At 40.5% G+C, this 25,465-nt stretch overlaps 2 protein-coding genes across 2 annotated transcripts; both read right to left on the bottom strand.

Moving 5' to 3' along the window:
• Positions 1–288: 288 nt before the first annotated feature.
• On the bottom strand, positions 289–7,117 carry cfl1 (cofilin 1). Its single transcript, XM_084469569.1, has 4 exons — positions 6,998–7,117; positions 3,106–3,416; positions 2,926–3,002; positions 289–1,171 (listed from the first exon to the last, which is right to left on the bottom strand). Exons 1-4 carry the CDS (start codon positions 6,998–7,000, stop codon positions 1,059–1,061), a joined length of 504 nt encoding a protein of 167 aa, XP_084325695.1. The 5' UTR covers positions 7,001–7,117; the 3' UTR covers positions 289–1,058.
• Positions 7,118–9,420: 2,303 nt separating this feature from the next.
• On the bottom strand, positions 9,421–21,243 carry atl3 (atlastin 3). Its single transcript, XM_084469430.1, has 14 exons — positions 21,119–21,243; positions 19,773–19,988; positions 18,917–19,051; positions 17,159–17,263; positions 17,004–17,054; positions 16,195–16,251; positions 15,924–16,016; positions 14,837–14,975; positions 14,131–14,258; positions 13,552–13,608; positions 12,847–12,918; positions 11,794–11,985; positions 11,324–11,563; positions 9,421–10,917 (listed from the first exon to the last, which is right to left on the bottom strand). Exons 2-14 carry the CDS (start codon positions 19,968–19,970, stop codon positions 10,855–10,857), a joined length of 1,530 nt encoding a protein of 509 aa, XP_084325556.1. The 5' UTR covers positions 19,971–19,988; positions 21,119–21,243; the 3' UTR covers positions 9,421–10,854.
• Positions 21,244–25,465: the final 4,222 nt, after the last annotated feature.

The raw sequence follows: 25,465 nt of genomic DNA, 5'->3' as shown, positions 1-25,465 counted from the left end.
TACGCAAAACTCACTGAAGAGCAAGCACACAATATCATTAATTACTATTACAAGTACTCAATGTTTTAGTGTTACTACCATTTCCCTCAAGACAGAACATCAGGCATGCAAACTGGTTTGGGGTGAAAAAGGTGAGAATGATGCATGAGCCAAGGAAAACACAGACCCATTAGGGGGTTCCTAGTAGTTTGCCTGGAACATCCAACTACCAAGAAGACTAATCTCTAGTAGTGGATTGAATTAAAGAATGAGAAGGAAGTAGGGCAAAAAAGTACAAAGACAAAGCAATTTGTTTAGTGCTTTTTTTTTAATTAGAGATAAGGAGACGATACAAAACATCCTTCAATATTCAGTCTGAACACATGCCCTTCATATCCGTCGCTTCCCATCTGACCGTCAGAACACCACTGAGACTTTCAATCCACTCAGTTGAACAAGTAAATGGAATGGGTCTTGTTTACTACACGAAATGCCTTCTATTTTTAAACTGGGAATTGCAAATAAAAATGGAATCACTCAAGTTTTTTGGAATTTGCATGGTTTGAAAAGAAAACAAAATATATATATAGAATTCAGCTGTTCCCCATAAGAGTTTGATACTTTTGTGCAATTAAAAAAAGATAAAATTGGTTTGTTCTACATCTAGCCTCAACTACACACATGTAAAACTTAACTAGAAGTTTGGCAAAAAAGGTAGTTGGAACAGTTAATTTTCAGGGATTAATAGTTGGACTTTAACAGTTGTTCGTCCCTTCAAACATTTAAATCATGTGTATATTTTAAGTCATCATCCTTCACTTGAATTACTTTTTTTTTTTTTCCTTCACATATTTTGTTCATCTTCATTATGTTGTGTGAACTGGAATGACAGCCTGCCATTGTGGATTTATTTAGTCGTTTTTTAAACTGTCACTTCAACCCTCTCCCACCCAAACTATCCCTCCCCAAAAGCCCCCCACCTCCCAAAATGATCCCTGATCTGCTTTTGCCCCTGCGCCAACTATACTGGAATGAACAGCTAAACCCATCAGACGTGTGGCCTCGGTGGAAGCCTGGATTTATAGCGGGCTTCCCTCTAGGGTTATTACTGCGGACCCTCCGAGCTTCTCCGCCAGTGTGCGCCGGTCCTTGATCTCTTCCAGAAAGTTTGCCTGCAACTCATGCTTGATACCTGAAAAGAGACAAAGATTCATGTTACGATATGCATCTTTGGATTAGGCGGGTCCCAACCTGACGAGCCGTGAGTTGCATCGGTCAGTGTGCGTAGCAGAAACGACAACACACAACAGGACCATGTTTGCTTAAAGTTATAGCATGGAGGAGCAGTTGCACGGTGCTCCCATTGGAAGGAAAGGTTTAAAATATATAGAATAGTGAGAGTCATCGGACAGTAGTCCAACGGTCCACCCCCTTCAGAGCAGATGACGACATCAACGTTGAGCAGTAGGGTTGAGTAGTTGCTAGGCAACAGAAATATACTCAATCAAGATGCATGTACCAATATATGTGAGCATTTTATTGTTCTGACCAGTCAATACTAGTCCGGTTCTGGGTATTAATGTGATTACAGTACTGTACAAAATAATCTTAATTTTCCATGAAATGCTCTGGCCGAATTCAAGAGCAATTACAAAAATGTGAATGAAGAAAGCCATAGTGTCGTTTAGCTCTAAAAACAGGAAGCCTCTCTTCCCCTAATCTATACATGGAACACAACAGCCCATAGGACGTTTCCCTTTATAGGATGCTTTCACATGTGATGTGTCGAAATGATCCTTTCCTTGCACAAGTTCTGTGATTTGTCATCACCGGTTGCTCAGACGGACCAGCTCACGGACCAATCAGAGGTTGCGGTTGTTCAAGGAGGAGGGTTCTAATGTGACGCAACAGGCATGGCGCAATGGCCTAATCTTTAAACCACTTCACTGCACAGATTTTATTTTATAAAATCTAAATATCAGAGAGCCTGTGGACCAGTAGACTCAAGCACAGTTCATGCTACATTTTAAAAGGTTTTGTATGGTCTGGGACCACTACAGTGATTTCATTCATATGATACATTAACATATCCAGTATAAGACTAGACATGTTTGAGCCATAGACCAGAGATGAAATATGATATTAATAAGCTTTCCAACTTTGTGTCAGCAGCCTAAGATTTTATAAGCCGAAAGGAATTATTGAAATCAGCATTGTATCCGGCTATCGTTTGCCTCCAACAGGGTCATTTGACAAGGACGTTCATCAGGGGAAGAGCCCGTGGCCAGATTGAGGACACAGGCATCGTTTCTCAGCATTTCTCCTCCTTTCATTTATGTAGCCTGAGCTTTGTGCACAATAGACCATCGGGCTAATTTGGCAGAACAAAACGAACAGTATCTTTGATCTGGCATTCAATTGAGGTTTTGATTTCAACAAAACAAATTCAATGGTGAATAAAGGTCATTCACAAATTCTGCCTTTATTAACAAAGCAGGATTTCCAACCTTCATCTTATTCTACACTGAATGTCTGCAACCTTATGGAAGAAACATGCATTTGAGATTTTGAAATGGCATTAATAAGGACGCCTTACTTTATACATCAGTGATAAAGTTCAATCGGCAAATTTCCCAACTTCAATGTTGCACTGTTGGATTTGAATCAAAAGAAAAGACGCGAGCAAACTTTATTTGGAATCGGAAAGATGCATCAGCTCTGTTGGCAACCGTACGAGGACCGGATTGGCTGAAGATGCTGTCGGTCATGGCTCGGCTTCATATCTACTCTTTAAAGCAAAAGGCCATACTCTAATAGGGCCTTTAAGTCCCACCTAGATAGACAGGCAGGACCAGGCTACTTTCAACACCTCCTATACAGTAACAATAGAACGTCAATAACAGTAAATACATATATTTGATATTTCAAATCTTTTTCTATAATCACCTGAAAACTTCTTCTTGATGGCCTCTTTTGAGCTGGCGTAGATCATCTTGCTCTTCATGGAGGCGGTTTCTGGGGCCCTATGGAAGTTAAAGAAATGCAATACAACCGTAAGACACAGGTGAAGACCGAATGAATGGGATCCAATTGAACAACCCTTGTGTCACAGACCCGTGTTCTCACCAGAAAATAAAGACCAGGTCTTCTTTCTTGGTCTCCTTGGTTTCATAAGTGGCATCGTAGAGGGCGTAGCGGCAGTCATCGCTGGGGAGCATCTTTACAAACTCCAGGTAGGGGTCCTTGACCGTGGTGCCGACGTCCCCGCAGAGGATCTCCTTGCCCTCCTCCAGAATGATGTTCTGTTTATCGGGGCTTATGCAGAACAGGACGGCCTTCTTCCTCTTCTTCTTCTCCTCCTCGTTCGCCTGTGCCTTGCGCACCTTCATGTCATTGAAGACCGCGATAACGTCATCTGTGACTGTGACACCGGAGGCCTGTACGGAGAGAAAGCCTTCATTATCAGACAGTACAAACGCTGGGCCCATCCCTCGCCGTCGCGTTGGAGTGGAACAGCTAATCCATATAAAATATAATGAGTCAAACAAAAATACACAAGTCGAAACTGACACATGTTAGCCTGCATTTTCTTGGGTTCAACTGCCAAACCTCATCCCATCATTTTTACAACCTTTAGTCAGTTAATATTTAACCGGTGTGCATACAACCTACGGTAATAAAGTTGACACAATGAAAAGAGTCATGCATAAATAATTTACTCCGGGAAACATCAGTGGGGTGAATGCATTTGGGGTTTTACATTGATTGTGGTCAGGCTAACGCAGTAGTCAACTAATCAAGTTTGCTTACATGATAATCAATTCTATTCTCAATTTCACCCTTCCATCTCAGATTTTATAGAAAGTCTAAGATGACATGACCCCTTTCATGATCTGGCAGCCAAAACGTTATGGAAATTGCTTCACTGTTTGCATTTGACTAAAAAGGTTAACAAAAAAAACCTAGTATATCAACCAACCAGAAGTAGTTAAAAAAGTCCAACCAGGAAATTGGACATGGGCCTCTGAGGAAACCATGTGACCTAATCTCACAGCTCCTCACAAGAACTGATATGTATAACTGAAAGGTGAAGCTCCAAGTTGTTGCTCACAATATTTAAAATAGTGCTCACTTCAGATGTCAGAATATATCAGAATAATAACAGTACGCACTCAAATGTACCAATCCCAACTATAGCTTCATACTTCAAGAGCAACATAGCTCACTTAACACTTGTACAATTTCCTCAAAGTAGTAATCTGGCCGTCCACTTATCAGTGCCAAAGTCCAAATGTAATATTGGTGCGTAATAGAAAACAGAAACGGGTGTGTCCGTATGTTGATTAGAACGCCAGGCAGGTAGAAACTCTTAATAAATAACATTATCCACATTCAAGTGAACATCAAAATGTCACGCGACATTGCAGCCAATGGGAAGCGCCTCAGGGCATGGCTGCGGCTAGGCATTAGTTTAAGAATGCAGGACTAACTGACAATTGGGCATTGTTGAAACGTAACTAAAGTCACATTCCCAAAGTCACATCTACCCAATGAGATGACTCACCATTACCCTTTGGGGACATTTCCACTACAACACAAACCCTGACAGTATGGAGACGGGGCGAGCCATTTCTACGAGGCTGCAAGGCCCGTCAACAGATATCACACCATGTTTCTTAAACCCTAGGCACCAGGACCGAGTCTCAGCCAAACACTAGATTTCCCACCAAGCAGGAAATGGTGAGAATGGGGGAAATGACAGTCATCCCAAGAAATAGTTGGGAGCGTAGGTCAACACTGGCATCCTACAGAGAAGGCTGAAAATCAATAGAGCATTCAAGAAAAGTGCTGCGCGTCATCGACTGACATGCGTTTACCAAGTGACCCACTTTGGCAGAGAGCCTGCAGAAGGTGTGGGCTGGTAGCTATGTTTGCTCAAGGTGGGTTGATTAAAGATTATATTTAAGACGGTAGGTAGAATTACTTAAGCTGTAGGTATTACTTTTGGTGAAATACTAAATGCGTTCAGAATTATAGGGTGACTAATGCTGTATTTGAGAGGGAAGTTAAAAAAAACGGGAGGTGGCAGTCATGTAGGTTGCAGTTAAAAAAAAACGTGTCGAGTCACTATGCATGCAGAACAGCTACATCAGAACAGCTACAGCTCAGTTAAAAAGAAAATCGAAGTGAGTTGTAGGTACCGATCAATGAAGCCTACTACAGAGATAGCCCATTGCAACCCTTCTATACATGACTTTAATAAAGGGTTAGTTACAGAAATAATTATAATATTAATATGTTGACCTTACACGTACAGCAATACTCCTTGGATTCAAGAGAACTAAAACTCCTAATAGACCATGTGTAACAAAAGAGACAAGAGCATTTTAATATTAACCTAATTCTAACTTTTGTTCTAGCAAAAAGCCTTCCGTTAGTCACGAAGATTAAACTTCAAACCATCTACATAAAAAAAAAAAAACGATTCCAAATATAACGTGAAGAGACGGAACGGAAATAAGTGACAATGACGTCCAAAATGCACCAGAGCGTTTAATAATAATTACACTAGAAGGAGTCTATACAATTCTTACCATAACCGTATACTTTACATGTAAACTCCCATCACTTAATGTGATTCTGTCACAAGGATGACCAACAAAAAAAGACAAGTGCTTCTGTAAAGGATTAACATAATGAAGAACGGATGATTTCTTAAGTGTGATATTTTATCTGTAGCGCATGAGGAATGCATTCGTATCCCCCAATGCTAAAAAACCTCACATGACTCGATTGCATCTTGTGGCTTTCATTCCGTCTACAAATTAGATGCGTAGTACCAGCCGGTAAGTACGTATGAAAGGCCCGTTAGCTTCGGCTAGCGGAACCCAATGGGATGAGGGAGATATAATGGACATCCTTCTAAAAAAAAAAAAAGAAGCTTTTTTATATACAAACATCGTAGAAAAGGGGCTTCATTCGTATACCACACGATTATCCACAGAATGTATCCCCAACCACTGCAATCAATAATACACGTCAACAACAAGAACGGTCTTTGCACCAAATTCAGGGTGGGGCCATGAACGCAGTACGCCGCACATGTGCGCTAGCTTCCTATATAAGGAGAACCTCGGTCCGCATTACGGTCCGCCAAGTCACACAATCCCGCTCCATTTATCACCTGACCGACTCGATAACTTTACGCGATGCCTTTTCGAGGCGTCCGCAGTCCCCAACCATGACATGTATTCGATCGTGGGGGGAAAAACAAGACATTTTCCCCCCTTCACCGGATGCCGTACGCAGACAAAGAAGCAGAAAATCACTGCCACCTAGGCTAGCTAACATCAGCCATAGCGGCGGGTGTCATTTTCCGCCTCGATAATGGCAGCCTCAAGGCGCACAGACGAGGGGCGGAATGGTGGCGCTTCGCACGCCGAAATTACAGCCCCAAGGGCGCGGGGGACCAGGCCCATCCATGCACCTGCCCAGGCCCTAGCCCCGGGGACAGGATGCGGATCGGGATCGGGGGTTGGGGGGGGGGGGGGGGTGGAAAGAATAGGGGCTCGCTGGAGGAGCGAGGAGCGGAACAGGAGAGGCCCTTCAGGTCGCTTTTGTCGGCTAGACCCGAGAGGAAGGAAATGGCGCCAGGCGGTTGGCCCGTTAGTCCCGTTTTTTCGTAAATACAAGACGACAGGCGTGAATATTACAAAACCAGTGTCTAGTATTCTCCATAACGACAAGTATAACGGGGGAAAACGCCCGATTTGTCGAATATCGATGTCCGAACGCCATCCGTCACTGATGCTAAGTGCTTAGCTCAGACGCTAGCAGTTCCTGCACCAAAGACACTGGGTGTCTGGACACTGGCCGGCTTGCCATTTTGATGACCAAAATGAATGCCATCTTTCTTATACCAATCTTACTTTAAAGCTTAGACTCTTCCGAAACGTCTTCAGTACCTATACAACAGATGGAGTACAGAATATTTGGTTGAAATCGGTGTAAAACGTACCATGGCTGTCGCTCTGAATTGGTCAGCGTCTTTGTAGAATTGAATGGGCTATGATGAATAGTCGGTCTCGCTCACACACTGAATGCCCTGTATGAACGCGCCTCAATGCGCGCACACGCGGACACAGTGAACGCGCAAAATGTCAGATAATTGTCCGATTGATTCCTTGCAGCATTTCTTTTTTTTTTAAATATAGTTTAGAAATATTTAACATGGCACGGAGCTTAATATTTTTCTTTAATTACTTATATAATTATGACGGCAATGAATAACACTGTCCCTTGTTTAATACCATATACCGTTGATAATCGATAATGACTACGACATATTTTATAAGATGCTGCAATTACATTTATATATTATACAATAAGTATTATTTTAGGATAAGATGTACAATAAATTGTAACTCTTCTTTGGACATACCAGAATGGTACGGTTGGGATACGTTTATATATTCTTCAAATGGAACGCCTGTATGTTTTTATTAATAAAGCTTAAAATAGTTTGTAAAGCAAAACATTCTTGCTTAAAACTGCTTAACCCTTGGTGGATTCAAATATATGGGACATTCCTGTTTATATCGTATTAATTAATACGCTTAATATAAAATACTGTTTTCCTCATGATATTTTGTATTACTTTATCGTTTGATCATTTGAGAATCAAACATGGTTGGCAAGATTCAGAACTCAAACTATTAATGAAGATGCCGGTATACGCCTGAGACCTGGCAAAATGCCATGCCTTTTTGACCAATATTCTGCAGACAAGTGCATAAAAAAGGTAACGGAGCAAATACTCTCACTCGCTCATTCGCCTCTCTAGCCCTCTCCCCACCCTCCAAACTTCACTCACTTCCAAATATGGAAGTAAATGGCAGCGGCAGCGGTGCGCGCGCCTGGCAACAAGGCGGGCCACGACGCCGATCACCATATAAGGAAACAAGGGACACAAATTTCACCAAAGCAGATTTCACTCGAGAGATCAATGCGCGAACAGACAATGAAGCCATATCATGAATCGAGCGAAAAGCGAAGAAGGGAGTAAACGCATATAATCATACAGGGAAGGGGAAACAGGGAGTTATAACATACATCCGACGTGCATTATTATTGCAGCCTTCCGCAAACCCAACTGCACACGCTCACGTCACAACCAGGGCCGTATCTAGCTTTTGTGGGGCCCTAAGCAAGATTATTTTTGTGGGCCCCTACTTTAATAATCTAGATCCATGAAAAACACTTGATGGTTTATTTGAGAAATAAAATGATGTCAAGTTGACACCAGCAATATAAATCAACGGAAACGGATAATAAAAAGGAACGACTGGGGCTCCCTTACAGCAAGAAACTTCTGAAAATGTATTTACCAAATCTGCATTTTCCCAACATGTTATTCTAAATCGAAGGAAAGAAAAAATTGATTATAAAGTTAAAAGATTAGGCCATTGCACAGAACGTGTAGTGGCCGTGTAATCGTTTAGGCTAACCGCGGCTCATTGACACTCACAAAGGCAAGAGTTACTATCAAATCCCAAAAGAAAAGACAGGTTTATAACAAAATAGCTCCAACAACACATACCTCTCTCAGTCTCAATATGGTCTTTGATTTTGATCCTCTCGACGGATCCCACAGGTGATTTACATTTCCGTGAATCAGTCGCTTGCGGGGCTGACAGCCAATCCCCGTAAAGTAGCACGATACACTACATAATCGTGCCATCCCCAGTGCTCAGAAACGAGCAGTATGAAAAGACATTGAAAGACGGAAAAATCTTTTTGTATATATATTTTTTGTAATAGTTCATGCCTTGTAACACAGTTTACTTAAATAAGACCGCCATTCAGGGCCTTTTCTGTGACACTTTGATGTCACGAGGGACAAGCTCTCCGGGCAGCTCGGATTCTTATAACACGTGTGTGGTGGTGGCAAATTACATGTTAAAATAACTCTCAACACTGTAATCCTGTGTCATGAGGACATCATTGTCAATGTCAATAGGTGTCCCTTACTCAGCCACTGACTGACTTTTCTTGTGGAAAAAAAGGACGCTGATTGGCTAAATGGATGTTGATATGTGCCTTGATATGTTGATCTTGTGTCAGAAATTGGCGACCTTGCTGCACTGGGCGATGGAAACATTACCCCGTGAGAAATATTGAGAGGGAGTGGATGATGAGTCGTTAATTTCCCTCCAAACATAAGGGTTTATGTTTTTATTGAGCTTTTTAAACAGTGGTTTATATTTTATATAAAATATATATATATATATATATATATATATAATATAAATGAAAAATAGCTTCTTAATAACGTTTCGATTTTTGTTTATATTAAAAACATTTTTAAAAACAGTTAAAAATTAAAAAACACCAGACGCAGGCAATATCCCTTGGGTTTAATATTTTATAAAAGCTTTCAAATAATTAAATCCTGGGCCAACATTCTGTAAAAGATAACAATCAATATGCGATATTTGATGACTTTACTTTTAGAACGCAAAAAGCAATGGAGATGTAGAGAGAAAATTTGGTCAACGTTATCTGGTATGGAGAACATAAAATGTGCAAACTGAAGCTTTTTCTCAAAATACCTCTTAAAATACTCTTTCGATTTTAACATTATTGAATATATGACTGATAATGAATTATATAGTGAAATATATATTGAAAATAAATTACATAAAGCCAATTTACTCTTACAGAAATCTACCAACATGCATAGAAGAGATTTATTTGAATGCAAATGTTATGCTAATATCTTAGACAAATTGAAGATACATGCAAGTGAAATATCAAGAGAACTGCTCAATATTATAAGGTTACTGATGTCAACATCACTTAATCGGTTAGTGTCAATCCTTTGTTCAAATGGTTTGTTCAAAAGTTACTCATACACCTACATCTCTGAAGAATGAAACAATGGTCCTGATTGGTGTGAAAATATTTAGTTATGGAACAGGAATTTTACATTGCTATTAAATGAAAGTAAACAAATACAATGTTGTTTTTGCATTACACATGGATAAAACCTTTTCTCAACAGCATTATGTTTTATTAATATAAATGTATAGAGCAAAAGACGTTCCTGAATATGTAGCTTAGAAACATACCGTTCCAAACGCTCTCTTTGGCTGACTGGAAAGCTTTAAGACAGTCTAGTATGCAACTAAGCCGTCATCTTTGGGGTCCCCAGATTTAAAACAACCCATTTTACATGAAAGCCATTTCAGACTTGCATATTTATTTAGTTAAAGCAGCATAGTCGTTTATACGAAACACATACAAAAGTGCTTTGTTTCCATTTCAAAAGTTAATAATATAGAAAATGGAATTTAAGTCAAACATTTCAAAAATAATCGAAAAGGGATTGGAATGCATTTAAGGCCACCAAGCTTGGAAACTACAGCAACAAAATAATGAGTATGTAATGGAATTAAAGCGAGCATGTTCTATCAAATTGTTCTGCATCAATGGTCCTCAACAAATGGTCCCATGCATTCAATAGAAAGGTCCAAACCCCTCACTGCTTGTGCTGAAAGATGTACGTAGACAGGGTTGTCTGTAAAGACCAATGTAAACATGTACAAGAAGGGCAGTAAGGAACAACAACCGCGGGTTATTGTACTGAACAGGAATTTGATCTCTTTCCTTATAGGACTTCTTAAGAGTAAAATATTGTGCATATGAAGAGATGCTGGTGAATCAGCATCATAGTTTCACCCTGTGATGACTTAGTCTGGACTTTTTGCTGCGGGGTTGCCTGCAGGGGAAGCAAGAAGAAGCCTATGTAAGTGCTGTGTGTGTGTGTTGTGCACTGCTTGCGTTGCATCAGGACTATGAAGGTTGGGAGACCCTCTAGCTGGATTTCATCTTTGGAGCGACATTGGTTCCTCTTGATTTATTCACCAAATCGGTGGCCTGGAAAAACAAAGCAGAACAAGTATTAACTATTTACACGTTGGTGGTGCTTAACCATGTCTACATTAGAGGCTTCTAAACCAGTCTGTAGACAAATCCCTTGTGAACAAACCTAGCATTTACAAGTTCAAAGATAATCACAGGATAATTGAAGAACGCTATTAAAAGGTTTGTTATATTTGTTTCAAACAATTTGAACCAATTATAACATAAACGTTAAAGATGGTTAAATAAAGTTTGGGTGACAAAAGGTTAACACAAATTTTGCTTTGGGTTGTGGCCTTTTATAAAAAAAAAGATATAGATATATGTGTAATACTGATAAACAGCCCTTGCAACTTCCTGAATCCCGGCCACACCCACTACCAATCCATGACCCACTACCAAGACAGCTGAAGCCCCTCACCTGCTCCAGGATGACTCCTGCAGCTTGGTCGATGGCGCTGCCGACACTCCGGTACTGGCCAGAGTAGCGGATGAAGGCCCAGGTGAGCATGGCGACCATGGCCAGTCCCACCACACAGTCACACGTAAAGGCAATTGTAGAGAGACCGATAAACAGCAGAATGCCCGACAGCACGTACAGGAAGCAAACCAGGACAAACAGCACTGCGGGCGTCCGGAAGGCACTGAACAGATTCTTTGACTAGAAGGAAAAAAGGAAATACATGAAGAAACTCATTATTTGTGGGGGGGGGGGGATTCTCAACACGCACACACTGGGTGATGAGTTCACAGTGGATTTTAATGTTTCCTTTAGCAAAGTACTACCTGCTTTTGTTTCGCACAGAATTCACAGAAAAAACTCAAAAAGAACATTGCACTGCAATGCAACAACTGCATGAGTGTGTGCGTATTTGTGTGTGTTTTATGTACTTGGTTGTGTTTGCTGAAAGACTGCAACATTTCCTGAAGCTCTATCTCCAGCTGGTGACGGTAGCGCTCACAAAACTCAGACCCGCCCATTTTCTTGGTGGACGAGAAGGAGTGGAGCGCCTCGCTGAAGAAGAAGTTGTGCTTCTCATCCAGGGAGTCCGGGTTGACGTAAGGGATGTCTCCACCACACACCTAGTGAGACGGAGGCACAGAGCACAGCTCGGTGTTACACTCTACACCCATACCCAATCACTCGTTTGCAGGAGAGTTGAAACTCAAAAGGCTGCAGATGCCTAATCCCTAAATGCACCTAAACCCCTTTTCACACATGCAGTCTTACCCGACAAAATTCCAGACATGGACATATTTGAAATCAGCTCCTTGTTTCTGGACGGTTTCCAAAATAAGGGATACATCCATCCAAGTGTAGAGTGAGTGAACCAATGAGACGCATATGAAATCTGCGACTGTTTATCATAACAAGCTACTTTTCTGGAAATGAGAAAGGTCCTGATATATCCTGGCATTGCTATGCCATGTGTAAACGGGTGCAAGACACAAATATTCCTAAATGTAGCTGTGTAACTAGTGTAATTCCCTAACAGTGCCTGCAATGTTATCCAAGTAATGGAACTGGAACTATTTGTAAAAGGGGCTTAAGATTCACAGTATGTCGCTTTGGTTTAAAGAGTTTGACAATTACTAAATTTTATATGGAGACCAAAAATAGGGATTACAGTAAACACATTTAAAGAAAAAAGATTTGACTACTATCTAAAAATGTTGTTCATTTGAGGCAGACTTTAATGAAGTCAGTTAAAATGCTCAAAAGGATTGCCTAAGAATCAGCCTTTTTTTTTGTTAAAGATATCTTACTTGAATTACAGACTTTATTCCAGATAACTACCATTTCCAAAGCTCCTCATGGGTAATTCATCCACAGAAGACCAATTTATAATGGCTAAATTAATTTCTTATAATCTCACAGAAAACGGTACAATATTGTCCACACATAAATCATTCCACTCTTCACTTCTCAAACCACTGACCCACCTTTTCCATGTTCTTGTAGTACTGGTCTTTGGCCGTGGCCACAGCTGCCAGGTTATTGGCTTCCGCCGTTGCCTTTGGAACAAGAACGTCATAAAAAGCCATGAGTCATGTGTAGTTAATAAATAATAACGTTAATAAAAACAGGGTGATTATGATGTAATAATGATAATACATTGCATTTTTTTTCAGCCTTTAAAAAAAAGGAGTTCCTTTTTGGAAGTTCTAAATCTGATGTAATCAAATGGAACCCTGAAACATGGTACCAACATGTGGTGGGATTTGTCGAAAAAAAGAAAAAGAAGGAAAAATACCTTGTTGGTGTGGAACTTTCTGAAATAATTTCTAGTAAAGAGATCAAATCGGGAAATGTGTAGAAGTCATAGGTAGACCTCTTAAAGCTAAACCACACATGTGGTTTGTGGTCATAACCATCAATCACTAACCTATTCAAATGGTGGCCGATGTATATGAACGTCACCACAGACCACGCTGATTGATTGGCAAAGCATTCACTTATTTCAGGACTTCCTAGTCGCCGTTACCCCACAGTTCTGTTTGTGTATTGTCTTTTTGTGTAAAGTTTAATCACCCAGGAGAATCCGGTCCGGTCATTACTTGGTTGCTTACGAGTAATGTAGCTTACCTTCTTTATTAGTAATGTACGAGTAATTTAACCAATAACAAACGATGTCCATTGAAACCCACCTGTAGCATAGACTTTGGATGTGGCAAGTCCTCTCCTTGGTAAATCTTGATGTATGCCTGGAAGTACAGAAGCACCCCATGTCAGCGCTGAGAGTGCCGATTCAGATTGACCTCTGAAGAATAAGTCCCGCTCCTCTGAAGAGGCTCCCGGTTCCCTCGGTCAAACGTCTATGGGAAATAACATGGCATTTTTGAATGATCGTACATAACAAACTCTGTAGGTGGCGAAGAAGTAAAAGCTGCGTCACGTTTTGAACAACACACTTTTTCCATCTAGTTTCTATTGAAGTTTTGGATTGTCTGTGCCGTTAAAGTAGTAAACTATTACGAAGAAGTATTATGCTAACGCGGATCTGCGCACGGCATGACTTCGGACGGCACGACTCTGCCAAGTGTGTAGTTCAAAACGTGACGCAGCTTTTACCTCTTTGCCACCTACAGAGTTCGTTATGTACAATCATTCAAAAACCCCATGCTATTTTCTATACACATTTGACCGAGGGAACCGGGAGCCTCGGAGGCGGGACTTATTCTTCAGAGGTCTACTGAGCAGCAGGTCTACGAGAGAGCGGGTGTCACCTTGAAGAACTCCAGCAGGCCCCTGCAGGTGACCTTGTTGCTGTTGATCTCTTTATCAGCCAGATTGTCAGGATGCAGCAGAGCCGGGATGAGACTCGTCAGCTCCTCTTTAAACTCTGGGGCCACATCTAGCAAAACACGTCGGTCATAATACGTTTAATAATAATACTTAATACTTATCATATGTATTAGTATATGCTACAAGTGAACCTCCTAAGATGAAGCAATTTGATTGGTTCGCTATCTCGGGATATTGGGCAATATCCCGTGATTGAGATCTCAAACTCGGGATATTGTTGACGGTCGTCTCGTCACGCTAATAAAAACAAATAAATCCTGGCAAATAGTGTTATCTTGTTTATTTTTGAGTGTTCACGTGTTGTATATACTAAAATAACCTTTGGCGAATAATTCTTAATTAGAGGCCGCATTTTTGGAAGACAATACGTGTGACTGCAAGACCATCAAGCAGATATTCAAGCAGGCAAGTATGCTATGCTTCTTTATAGCATAGCTGGATCAGGGCGCCCCTGACCCCTATATTAAATATAGCAGTCGGGCAAACATGCTGATGTGTGCTTGCATCAGCATACCACACGGATACAATATTGCATTGCAAATAATCACACCAATAATATAACATGTTCACAGAGCATGGTAGGCCCTTCCTCATATTATAAGTGTTAGATAAGAGTTAAGGGCTGACCATAGAGTTGGCCCTCGAAGGAGGGGCTGGTGGCCACTTTCAGGCCAGGATGGGGCAACAGGAAGCAGGAGATGTCGGTGAAGCAGGAGTGGATGTGCTCCCTCACGGTCTGCAGCTCCTCGTGCTGAGCATCCTTGACCTAAAGGAAAGGAAGGAAGGAAGGAAGGAAGTTAACAGGGGCCAGTAAAAAGGTGCCAGTTCACCCGAAATGGTGCAAGTCTTAACCGTCTATATCTTTAATGGTCTTCAACATATAACTATATATGCTATTTTGTCAGAACTAAATAATAGCGTAATGCAGATATAAATAAGTGTCAAATCCTAGGTTTTTGTCAATCTCCACCAACCAGTTGGTGAACGTTCTACTCTGCTCCAAACTTAGGTCCTGTTTTTTCTCATTAGTGTGGTCGCAAAGCAAGCCACACTATTGTGATTAATAGGGAAAGGGAATAGGGCAAGAACGCTAATAACAACCACTCCAAAAACTAAACACCTGGGAGTTGTCCAATTAAATACAAAGTCTATGAAGCATATGAAGTCTGAAAGTAAGGGGGCTAACTCATGGTCCAACCTTAACAGCTTGGTATTTGGGCCTTATTTGACCTCAAGGAACCATAATGTACACCTGCAAAGTTTTTCTGTACCTTAAAAGTTTTGGAAAACATTGAAAGAATTGTCATGTCTGACCCGTAAACCCAAATGAGCCACAATTGTGTGGACATAGTCCTTAATACTGACCAGACCTTATGGTATTATTCTGTTTTAAAAATGGCAGAGTTTTGGCAGATTTAGGCGAAAATATCCTGAGAACCAGAGGACCCCAGGGATCGATCTGTTGGGCGCATCAAGGACCTCCCCCATGGAGCGACATGTTTTCATTTTCATCACGATGAACACAGAGAGCGTATGTCAACGTACGTGTGGATTTGGGGAGTGTTGATGGCTGTGTCCGAGAGGGTCACACTTCTTACACACTTTATAATTTTAATTTACAACATGGTTCATCAAACCCAAATGATAATACTTTTAGAAAGCTGGCAAAAATATTCTGTATGGCTCGATTCACTGCAAATGCAAACACCGTTACCTGTAATCTTTTCTCAAGGAATTGCTTTCCACCTTTAAGCCCGTAACTGTATTCGTAGGGAAAGCTCCAATCCCGGATTAGGAACATTAAGGACTGTTGAAAGAGGGAAAAGCCTTAGTGAACTACAAAGAAACTAAATCCACCATAGATTCAGATTCATGACTAAAAAAGGCACTCATCTGAATGGCATCTAGTTTAAGTATATCAGGTAGATTTTTATTACTGGGGAAAATTAGAAACATTTGGGACAAAGTAGAGAGGTTTTTCGCACCTGGAATGGTTTCTGAAAGATTTCATCCAAGGCAAGTCGTCCATACTCTGTAAACAGCTGTACGGGAGAGATAAGTCAGCGGTTGTTAGAAAAATAGCAAACAATTCAGTGGAAATGGAGTGGCCTTGTGGCCGAACAGGGTTATGCACATCTTTCCAAAATACTTTCTGTGTATACATTTTTATCAGCTACAATACAAAAGGAGTGGTTGAGTAACTGACAAATAACTCAATGGCTACTTGTACTGAATTTTCTTTGTGCAATTTGCATCAGGTTAATCGAGAAACGCCTAAAGAATATTGAGCAATCACTTCAAGTTTAAAGACCAGAAGAACTGGACAAATTCCATTCCTAAAATAACCAGTTAGTTTTAGTATGAGTATGGAAACAAAAGTAAAGAAAGAACACACAAATGCACCAACTCCATGCTAACAAAGTCAGCAAAGGACAGGGATAAAAAGTAGACCATAAACTAGATTTTGCAAAGTAAGGGATATACACTATTTGAGGGAAACTATTTCAATATGGCCAGTTATAGTTAAGTTGTATTTTGCTCACTCCACAGGAGCTAGACTGGCCGTTTCTGTCTTGCATTGTGCTAACACATTTAGCATGCAGGCTGCCATCATTTGCCTACGCTCTGAACTGAAGCACAGTAATTAGAATGGCATCCATTGTCTCATCTGAAACTGGCTTAGGAAACAAAATGGCAATTTCCTCCACCAAAATGTTAACAGTTACCAGCACAATTGTATCTCAAACAATCTCATTGACAGGGTTGTCCTTCCTTTTGCTAGGGTTAAACAAACCTGAAGCTGCTGCAGATCATCTTCTTGTATGTTCTGGGAGAGATTGTAGATCTAGAAGAGACACATTAGCGCAACAGCACATTATAGAGCGGTACTTCAGGCACCATTCACTTTTTCAATAATCAAGCATCATTACATGATGCATGATTGATTACCTGCATTGAGCTAGTCATAGTGCTGAGGGCAAAGATGGTGGCACAATCCTTCACAGTGGATTGGTTGTCAAAAGCCCCCTGGGTGTCCATCAGCAACACTGCCACCTGCAGACAAATATTTTATTGCTTTCAAAAAATAATGATAATTCCATTAAAAACCAAACTCAATGTTTGTTTGTTTTTAAAAAAAAACCTCTTATGTTAAGGTTTGTATTTACTAAGGAGGCTCTGGTCCTTCAATGAACACAGGACAATGCTGTACACGTTCCATGCGGATATGTGTTGGTACAGCGGCGTTAAAATCGCGTGCCAACTAGACCGACCGACCCACTGCCTAAGAAAGCACGGTCTGCCGGCCGGCTTTCGTTTGGTCAGAGTGATTGTAGCGAGGAGGATGGCAACCAAACTGCTGGCCATTATGGACAACTCCACTCATCCGCTCCACAACACTCAGGTCAGGCAAAGGGGCAAGAGACTGGTTGTGTCTCAGTGTCCCACAGAGCAACATTGGAGGTCCTACAGGCCCACTGCCATCTGACTTTTCAATGCAATTCAATTAGATAGATAGATAGATACTTTTATTGATCCCCAAGGGGGAATTCAAGGTCACAGTAGCTTTAAAGACATCACACATAGCATACACATACAGCATAAACAGGATTATAAAAAATAGATCTACATGAATACTATACTATACTACTATGGACAATAGGAGATACTGAGTAAACTAAATAAACTAAAATAGGCTTGCAGTGACAGGACAGGGACTGACCCTTTGATACAGTAATACAACCCTTGTATGGTAAGGTGCTCGATGATAGACGATGACCTTTTATAATTACCTTTTTAACTCCCCAAAAACCAGTACTTTTTTAGAGTGTGGATTGTTATTATATGAACTATGTGCACTGCGTTTCCGTCTATTGTGAGTTTATTGTTTTTCTTGCCGTGCTGAAACAAAGTTATTTTCCACGTGATAACAAAATAACATTCCTATCTATTTATCAGTTACAGATGTTTTAGCCAAAAAGCAATTATTAACAGCCTGCTTACAAAAAGCATGTCGGTAATAGAAACACATGTCAGTAATAAGCAAAACAAAAATGTTATATACAGTGGTAGGCATAACTTTAGGCACCCATGCTAAAGTTGACTAAAAAGAGGAATAAAAAAAACATCTTTTGGAAATTGATCTTAATGCCTTAATTAAACAAATGAGGAAAAATCCAACCTTTAAGGACACCAATTTGCTTTGTGAATTAATAATGTATCGTAAATAAATAAATGTTCTCCATTAAAATACAGGGTGCATAAGTATAGACACCCCTATGTTAAATTCCCATAGAGGCAGGCAGATTTTTCTTTTTAAAAGCCAGTTATTTCATGGATCCAGGATACTATGCATCCTGATGAAGTCACCTAGGCCTTTGGAATTAAAAAAGCCCCACATCATCACATACCCTTCACCATACCTAGAGATTGGCATGGTGGGTGTCTATACTTATGTACCCTGTATTTTAAATGGAGAACATTTATTTACTTACGATACATTATTCATTCACAAAGCAAATCTGTGTCCTTAAAGATTGGATTTTTCCTCATTTGTTTAATTAAGGCATTAAGAAAATTTTCCAAAAGATTATTTTTTATTCCTCTTTTCAGTCAACTTTAGCATGGGTGCCTAAATGTATGCCTACCACTGTATAAAAACATTTTTTGCTGGTTGAGCCGTCGCACCAGGTGTACACGTTGACGTACCTCTGTTCCATCGCTCTTCTGGACGAGGAAGACCTCACTCCAGAGCTGAATGCCGGTCGTCTCCGGTTCTGAGCCGCCCCGCCAAGAGAATCCAGTCAGAGGCTCTTCGTCCTTTCCAAGCCAGTTTTCATCCGACTGAGAAAGAAACATTTTTTTTATACATTTACCTTTATCCATTATTCATCAATGTCTTTATCCAGGGAGACTTCTACAAACAAATCTTTGACATTTTTAAATTATCCTATACAAGTTACCAAGTGACCTCAAAATAATATATATTTTATACTGGTTGACTGTGGTGACCTCACTAAAGAAAACAATCATGTATATTTAAAGGTAAGGCAGGGAATTCATTTTAGAGGCATTTTTTGTTGTTATTTGATGAAATTCTCTTTAGATCTCATCTGCAATCAATAAATCAAATGCTCTGACAAAACAAAAAACATTGGATATCTTTGGCTGTCACAGACCTGTGATAACCACTTCTGATCATTTCATTCGGCCAAATGGATGGCCTACCCGTCAGTCTGCCTAGGGCTACCTGCACACACCCAGTGCACTCATTGCTCATGGACAGAGTCTCTCACGAGGCTAGGCAGTCCTATTGCGTAAGCTAGCGAGATGGTAATGTCTTTTAGAGGAGTGGCTTTGGAGGGTGTGGAGGGGAAGGGTGGGGTTTACCTTACTCTGGCTGGTCTCTCCAAATGTATGGAGAGACCAGACATGTGCCTTTTCAAAATACGCAAACACAGATTTACATGCCCTTTGTAATTCTTCAGTGGTATAATAGCAGAACAGGATGAGCAGGACACAAGTATATTTTCAATATTTGCAGTGGGACCACAAAGAAACGTACCGTCCTATACATGTAACGCAGCATGAAGTCCAGCAGGAAACTCTTCCCCTTCCGGAAGGCTCCGGCGACCGACAGAACCACAACATGTTTGTCTCGGATCTCCGGGGCGAGGAGGATTCGTCCCAAAGCCTCAGTGTCCAACGCAAAGGAGTGGTCCTCCTTGCACACAGTGACGATTTGAACCGGACCAGGGACCATGGTTAGCAGTGCAGCTCTCTGTGGACATCAAACATGAACTGTTTGTGAATGACACTCACATGCCCCCGCCCCCCCCCCCCCCACACACACACACACACACACACACACACACACACACACACACACACACACACACACACACACACACACACACACACACACACACACACACACACACACACACACACACACACACACACACACACACACACACACACGCACACGGGAGCGAACAGCAGAGGAATCCCATGATAAAAAAGATTTGACATGAGACAATGTTTGGTTCTGTGTAACAACTACAGGGTGGTTGTATGGCTGTTACACTGTACTCCCCTTTGGCTATTGGATAGAAAAAATTTGAACCCACAAACAGGCTTCCTTTGAGAGTTCAATACATTTCATTGTGGCTCTGTAAAACGTTCCTAAAAGGGGAGATGTTTGCATGGCAAATATCATCCATAGCTTATTAGCAACACAAAGTGGTTGCCTTTACTATTCTTCTCAGCTTTCTTCACAATTTATATTTGCTTATTCTGATTCTTACTCTCATACTCTTACGGAGCAGTGCTATTTTTACCATATGGTCGTCAGACTTTAGGTGTGGTACGTAGTACTAGACATGCCATTAATTTTATAGCGATGAATAGTCTCTGGCTCTGAAGGATTTGGATTAGTTATGACTACTCCTTTAAAACACGTCTTAAATTGTCTAAAGCCATCTTCAGCCCGTAGGAAACGGTGTTCTTTACAAATGTTAATGTAGTTGGCCGATATCCGATCAACTTTGGCAAAAAAGTACAAAGACAGATGTGAAATATGTCAATACATGGCTGGGATGTTCGCCTGAAGCTCTCAAAACAAACCTAGTAGCCAGACTGGCTTTCAGACGTCCATCTTGAAACACCCAGACATAAAATGTGTTTTAACTCGTCTTTCTAAGCAAAAAACCTTTTCTTAATCTGCAACGACATATTTTCCACGTCAGGCGGTCTCAAACCATAATCCCACAACACAGCTACTAGCTGCTGATCTTTGCTAATCCGTTAGCCAGTTAGCTGGTGAAGCGAATGCGTGGCAATATTAAAACGTACAAATATTAGAAGCAGGCTTTATCCTTCTAAAACGTCAGACAAATCACCAATATTTACCTTCGGTTTCTTGAAACGGACGATGTCAACACAAACGCATATGAGGCAGACACACGTCAAAGTTACTTTGAGTGCAACATAAACACAACAAGGCTGCGAAAACTTTATCCCCACAGTACGAAACTTTCCCGTTTCCGTACTCACACTCTGTCCCGATGCAGTGTGGGTAATGCAGTTTTGGTGATAAACAGTCTCGATTTCACGATTTCACTGTTGAAAGGTCCAGTGTGTATAATCGAGTGTCATCCATCGGAGAACGGACTTGGCAGGAATAGAATATATATAACACTCATAAGTATGTTTTAATTAGTCTATTATACCATGAAAATAATAATCATTGTGTTTTAGTTACCTTCGTTTGAGCCTTTTATATTTACGTGGGGAGAGGGCATGGAGAGGGAGAGGGTCCTCTTCCACCTGCTTGAGGCTGCCATGTTGCACCAACATGGTTCTGCAGAAGCCCAGAACGGACAACAGGTCCAACACCATTTAAGAAAGACGGGCTAAGGGCTAGGTGTTTTATTCCCATAGCGTCGACCCATTTGTGACCGTACCGTCGTTGTGTTGAACGATGTACATGAAATGCGACTCATACAGACCAACCCCTGCATACAGAAAAATAAGTGTGAATACTTTGTTGAAGGTTTGTTTTAAAGATTGAAAGCAAACACATATGTTCTTGACAAAGACATCGTGTACAAGCCCATTACTTTTAGGATTGATGAGTATTTGATCGTGAGAAAACATAGTTTTACCGCGAGTGAGTGTTTAAAATAATGAATGAATGCGGGTGATGCTTCGTGCGCGTGTGTGTGCACGCCCATCTGTCTAAACACACGCAAATTAAACACGTCAGTGTATGAGAAGGAAATCGAGTCAGTCGACCTGCGATAAGCAGCTGATTCTGAACGAACTCGTCTTCGAGATGGACGTGTTCTAACGCATTTTTAATCAATGAAATGTTAACACAACAGTATATATCTGACCATTTAATTTTCGGGGAATTTTAGGGGAAGCCGAGCTTCCCTTGCAGTCGAGAAGTCGCCACTACGAAAGAATGCGATGTATCCAACTAGCGGGATCTAAACAAACTAAGCTCCAGCGAATTACTACAATGCAGAAGTAGTGGAGAATGGCGAAACACAGCAACTCTAGCCTACTCTCAACCAAAATAAAACTAATCGCAAACCTAAGTTAGGTTACTTTTTAGCAGGATGAAAGTGATGCTGATGCGGCTCTCAGCTGTGCCAGAGCGTTCACAGTTGCTAGGGAGACCACCTGCCGTCGCCGCCCGGTGCAGCAGTGTGAACTGCCCCGTTTTTAGAACGTCTCAGCCCGTCTCGCCGCAAGGACTCGCAAGGAGTTGCGAGTTGCAAGCAGTTGCGTCGCGAATCTTTGGTCTGAACTGGGCTTAAATGTTGACTGTGGGGGGGGGGGGGGGGGCGATCGTGATTGTTGACGGGGGGGACGGGGGACCGACGATCGGGATTGACGGGGGGGGGGGGGGGGACGCGTGTTTTTTGTTTTTTTGGCCGTGAGAAATTGGATGTGTGGCGTGTGTAAGCAGGCAAAAACGTGTGTCACACGGTGCACCGTGCAAGTTGGCAGCTCTGAAATGTATAAATCGAATTACGTGGGAGCCAGAGGGAACCAAGCTCCCAAAAAGGCAACAAAGTCAAAAAACTGAGGGGGTCTCTCATATATCTGAAGGTGTCTGACAACGCTCATTATCCATCCCCGTGCGGTCTTACCTATTATTAAATAATAAAAAAATAATAATTATAAAAATATATATAAATATATATAAAAACAGATTAAAAAAAATATCTGAAATTTTTTTTTATAAAAAAAAGATATTTAAAAAAATGTATAAAAAAAAATAATTCTATAAAAGAAATTAAAAAAAATTATATAAAAAAAATATATATAAAAAAAATTATAAATTAAAAAAATAATAATAAAAAAAAAATTGGACCTGCGCACAAATGTTTTTTTTTGGACCTGCGCGCGCATCTTTTTTTTGACATGCGCACGCGCATCTTTTTTTGGACCTGCGCGCGCATCTATTTTTTTTTACATGCGCACGCGCATCTTTTTTTTGATCTGCGTGCGCATCTTTTTTTTGACATGCGCACGCGCATCTTTTTTTGGACCTGCGCGCGCATGTCCAAAAAAAGATGCGCGTGCGCATGTCCAAAAAAAGATGCGCGCGCAGGTCCAAAAAAAAACATTTGTGCGCAGGTCCAATTTTTTTTTTTAATTAATAATTTTTTTAATATAATATTTTTTTAATATATATTTTTTTTATAATTTTTTTTATATAATTTTTTTTTAATTTAATTTTTTTTATATACATTTTTTTTTAAATATATTTTTTTATATATATTTTTTTTTTATATAATTTTTTTTATAGAATATATTTTTTTACGTTTAGACGTATCATTTGTTTACCTACATAGGCATGGTTCCCGAATGGTCTCCTACGACCAGTTCAGTAATGCATTACATTACTGGCGTGAGATTCTGTAGAATCTTGTAATGCATAGGCCTACATAGCAGGGTCCGCGGGTGTAAATGTTGACTGTGGGGGGGAGGGGCAGTCTCTTACCATTTTTTTAATGGTAAGAGACTGCACGGGGATGGATGAGTGTTGTTTAAGATGAAATTACAATGCCAAATATGGCAGACACCTTCAGATATGAGACCCCTCATTTTTTTGACTTTGCCTTTTTGGAAGCTCGGTTCCCTCTGGCTCCCACGTAATTCGAACACTGATTTATACATTTGCAGGGCATGTTAAATAAGTGCGGTGTAAAACCAAAGATAATACCGTTAGCATCTACAACTTGTATTTAATAAGCCTAAATTGTTGTGCTGTGTCCTGATTGGCTGAAGAGAAATAGCCACATCGTTGCGTTCTAAAACTGGACCCGACGATTTGACATGTTCAATCTTTGGGGACTCCTTGCAACTTGCGACGACCAGTTCACACTGCTGCAACTTTTCCCCTGCGACGTCCCAAAAGAGTCTCGTTGCGTCGCGAATCTTTGGTCTGAACTGGTCTTAGGAGACCGTCTCTGTGGTATCAATGATGAATTTACCTTAACATGTTCGCTGTAACTGTTGTAATTAGAATAGTTGGTTGAATAATGGACTAGGCCAACATGGACGCAAGCTAACCTAATGCTATGATGATATTGCTTTTGATAAGGGTGATGTGTACCTTTTTCTAAATATTATGTTTAATATATATATATTTTTAATTTTAATTTAAATATGGTATCACTATTAAAATGTGATTATGTTTCTGTATACAAATGTTATATCTCCTGTACATGTTTGTATATAATCGTGATATTATAGTACCTGTGGTGTAACTTTGGTGATTTGGATACACTGTGACCCCAAACACACTCATGTGTCTTGGGGTGATTGGCAGGCGAGCCTATAAAAGGCCGCTGCGCCCTGTGACGCATCACGTACAAGGAACACGGATGAAGGGCTAGACCCGAAACGTTTCCCCTTGTTTATGTGTCCTGTAATTGTTGTTTCGGCTTTTAAAATACTTTTGGAACTTCTCAGCCCTAGTGCGCGATCTCCCCATTCTTCACTTGATAAACACTTAAAACATTAGTTTGCCAGCTGCTGGTCAGAGATGACTATGGGCATCAAGAGAATTAACATGAAAAAGTTCAGTGTTAAATTTCACATGACATGTCATTCACAGCTGCTAGTCAGTGATCAAAGTGTGAATTTCAAATTCAACAATATGGCCAAATATTCAGGTATAACTTGAAAAACATTCTGCAGTTACACTTATGCTAGAACAATAATCCCTGCTCAGATGCATCTAAAATACAATTTAAGACAATAAAATGTGTGATAAACACTTAAAACATTAGTTTACCAGCTGCTGGTCAGAGATGACTATGGGCATCAAGAGAATTAACATGAAAAAGTTATGTTAAAATTCACATAACATGTCATTCACAGCTGTCTTGACACGTATGGCTTCACAGGTCTAACTTGAAAATACATTCTGCATTAACATTTTGCTAGAACAATCAATGTAGCAATGTAACAATGTAGAAAAATATAAATAAAATAAATCAATGTCAAATTTCACGTTGCCTTATTAGCAATAACTACATAACTTACAAATGGGTGTAACACACATTTTACAAACTTTTGAGTTATTAACCAGCAATTAGTCTGAGAACACAACACAAAACAATTAACAATTATGTAAACAAATTTCACAGCTGCTAATCAGAGCTGACTCCAAGAGGGAAAACCTGTTTCTTTATTTCACTTTTCTTTTTGCAACGTTTAGACAAGACAAAGCTT

This window comes from Micromesistius poutassou, assembly GCF_964030765.1.
Source record: "Micromesistius poutassou genome assembly, chromosome: 6".
NCBI lineage: Eukaryota > Metazoa > Chordata > Actinopteri > Gadiformes > Gadidae > Micromesistius > Micromesistius poutassou.
This window is presented reverse-complemented; position numbering and strand designations above follow the sequence as displayed.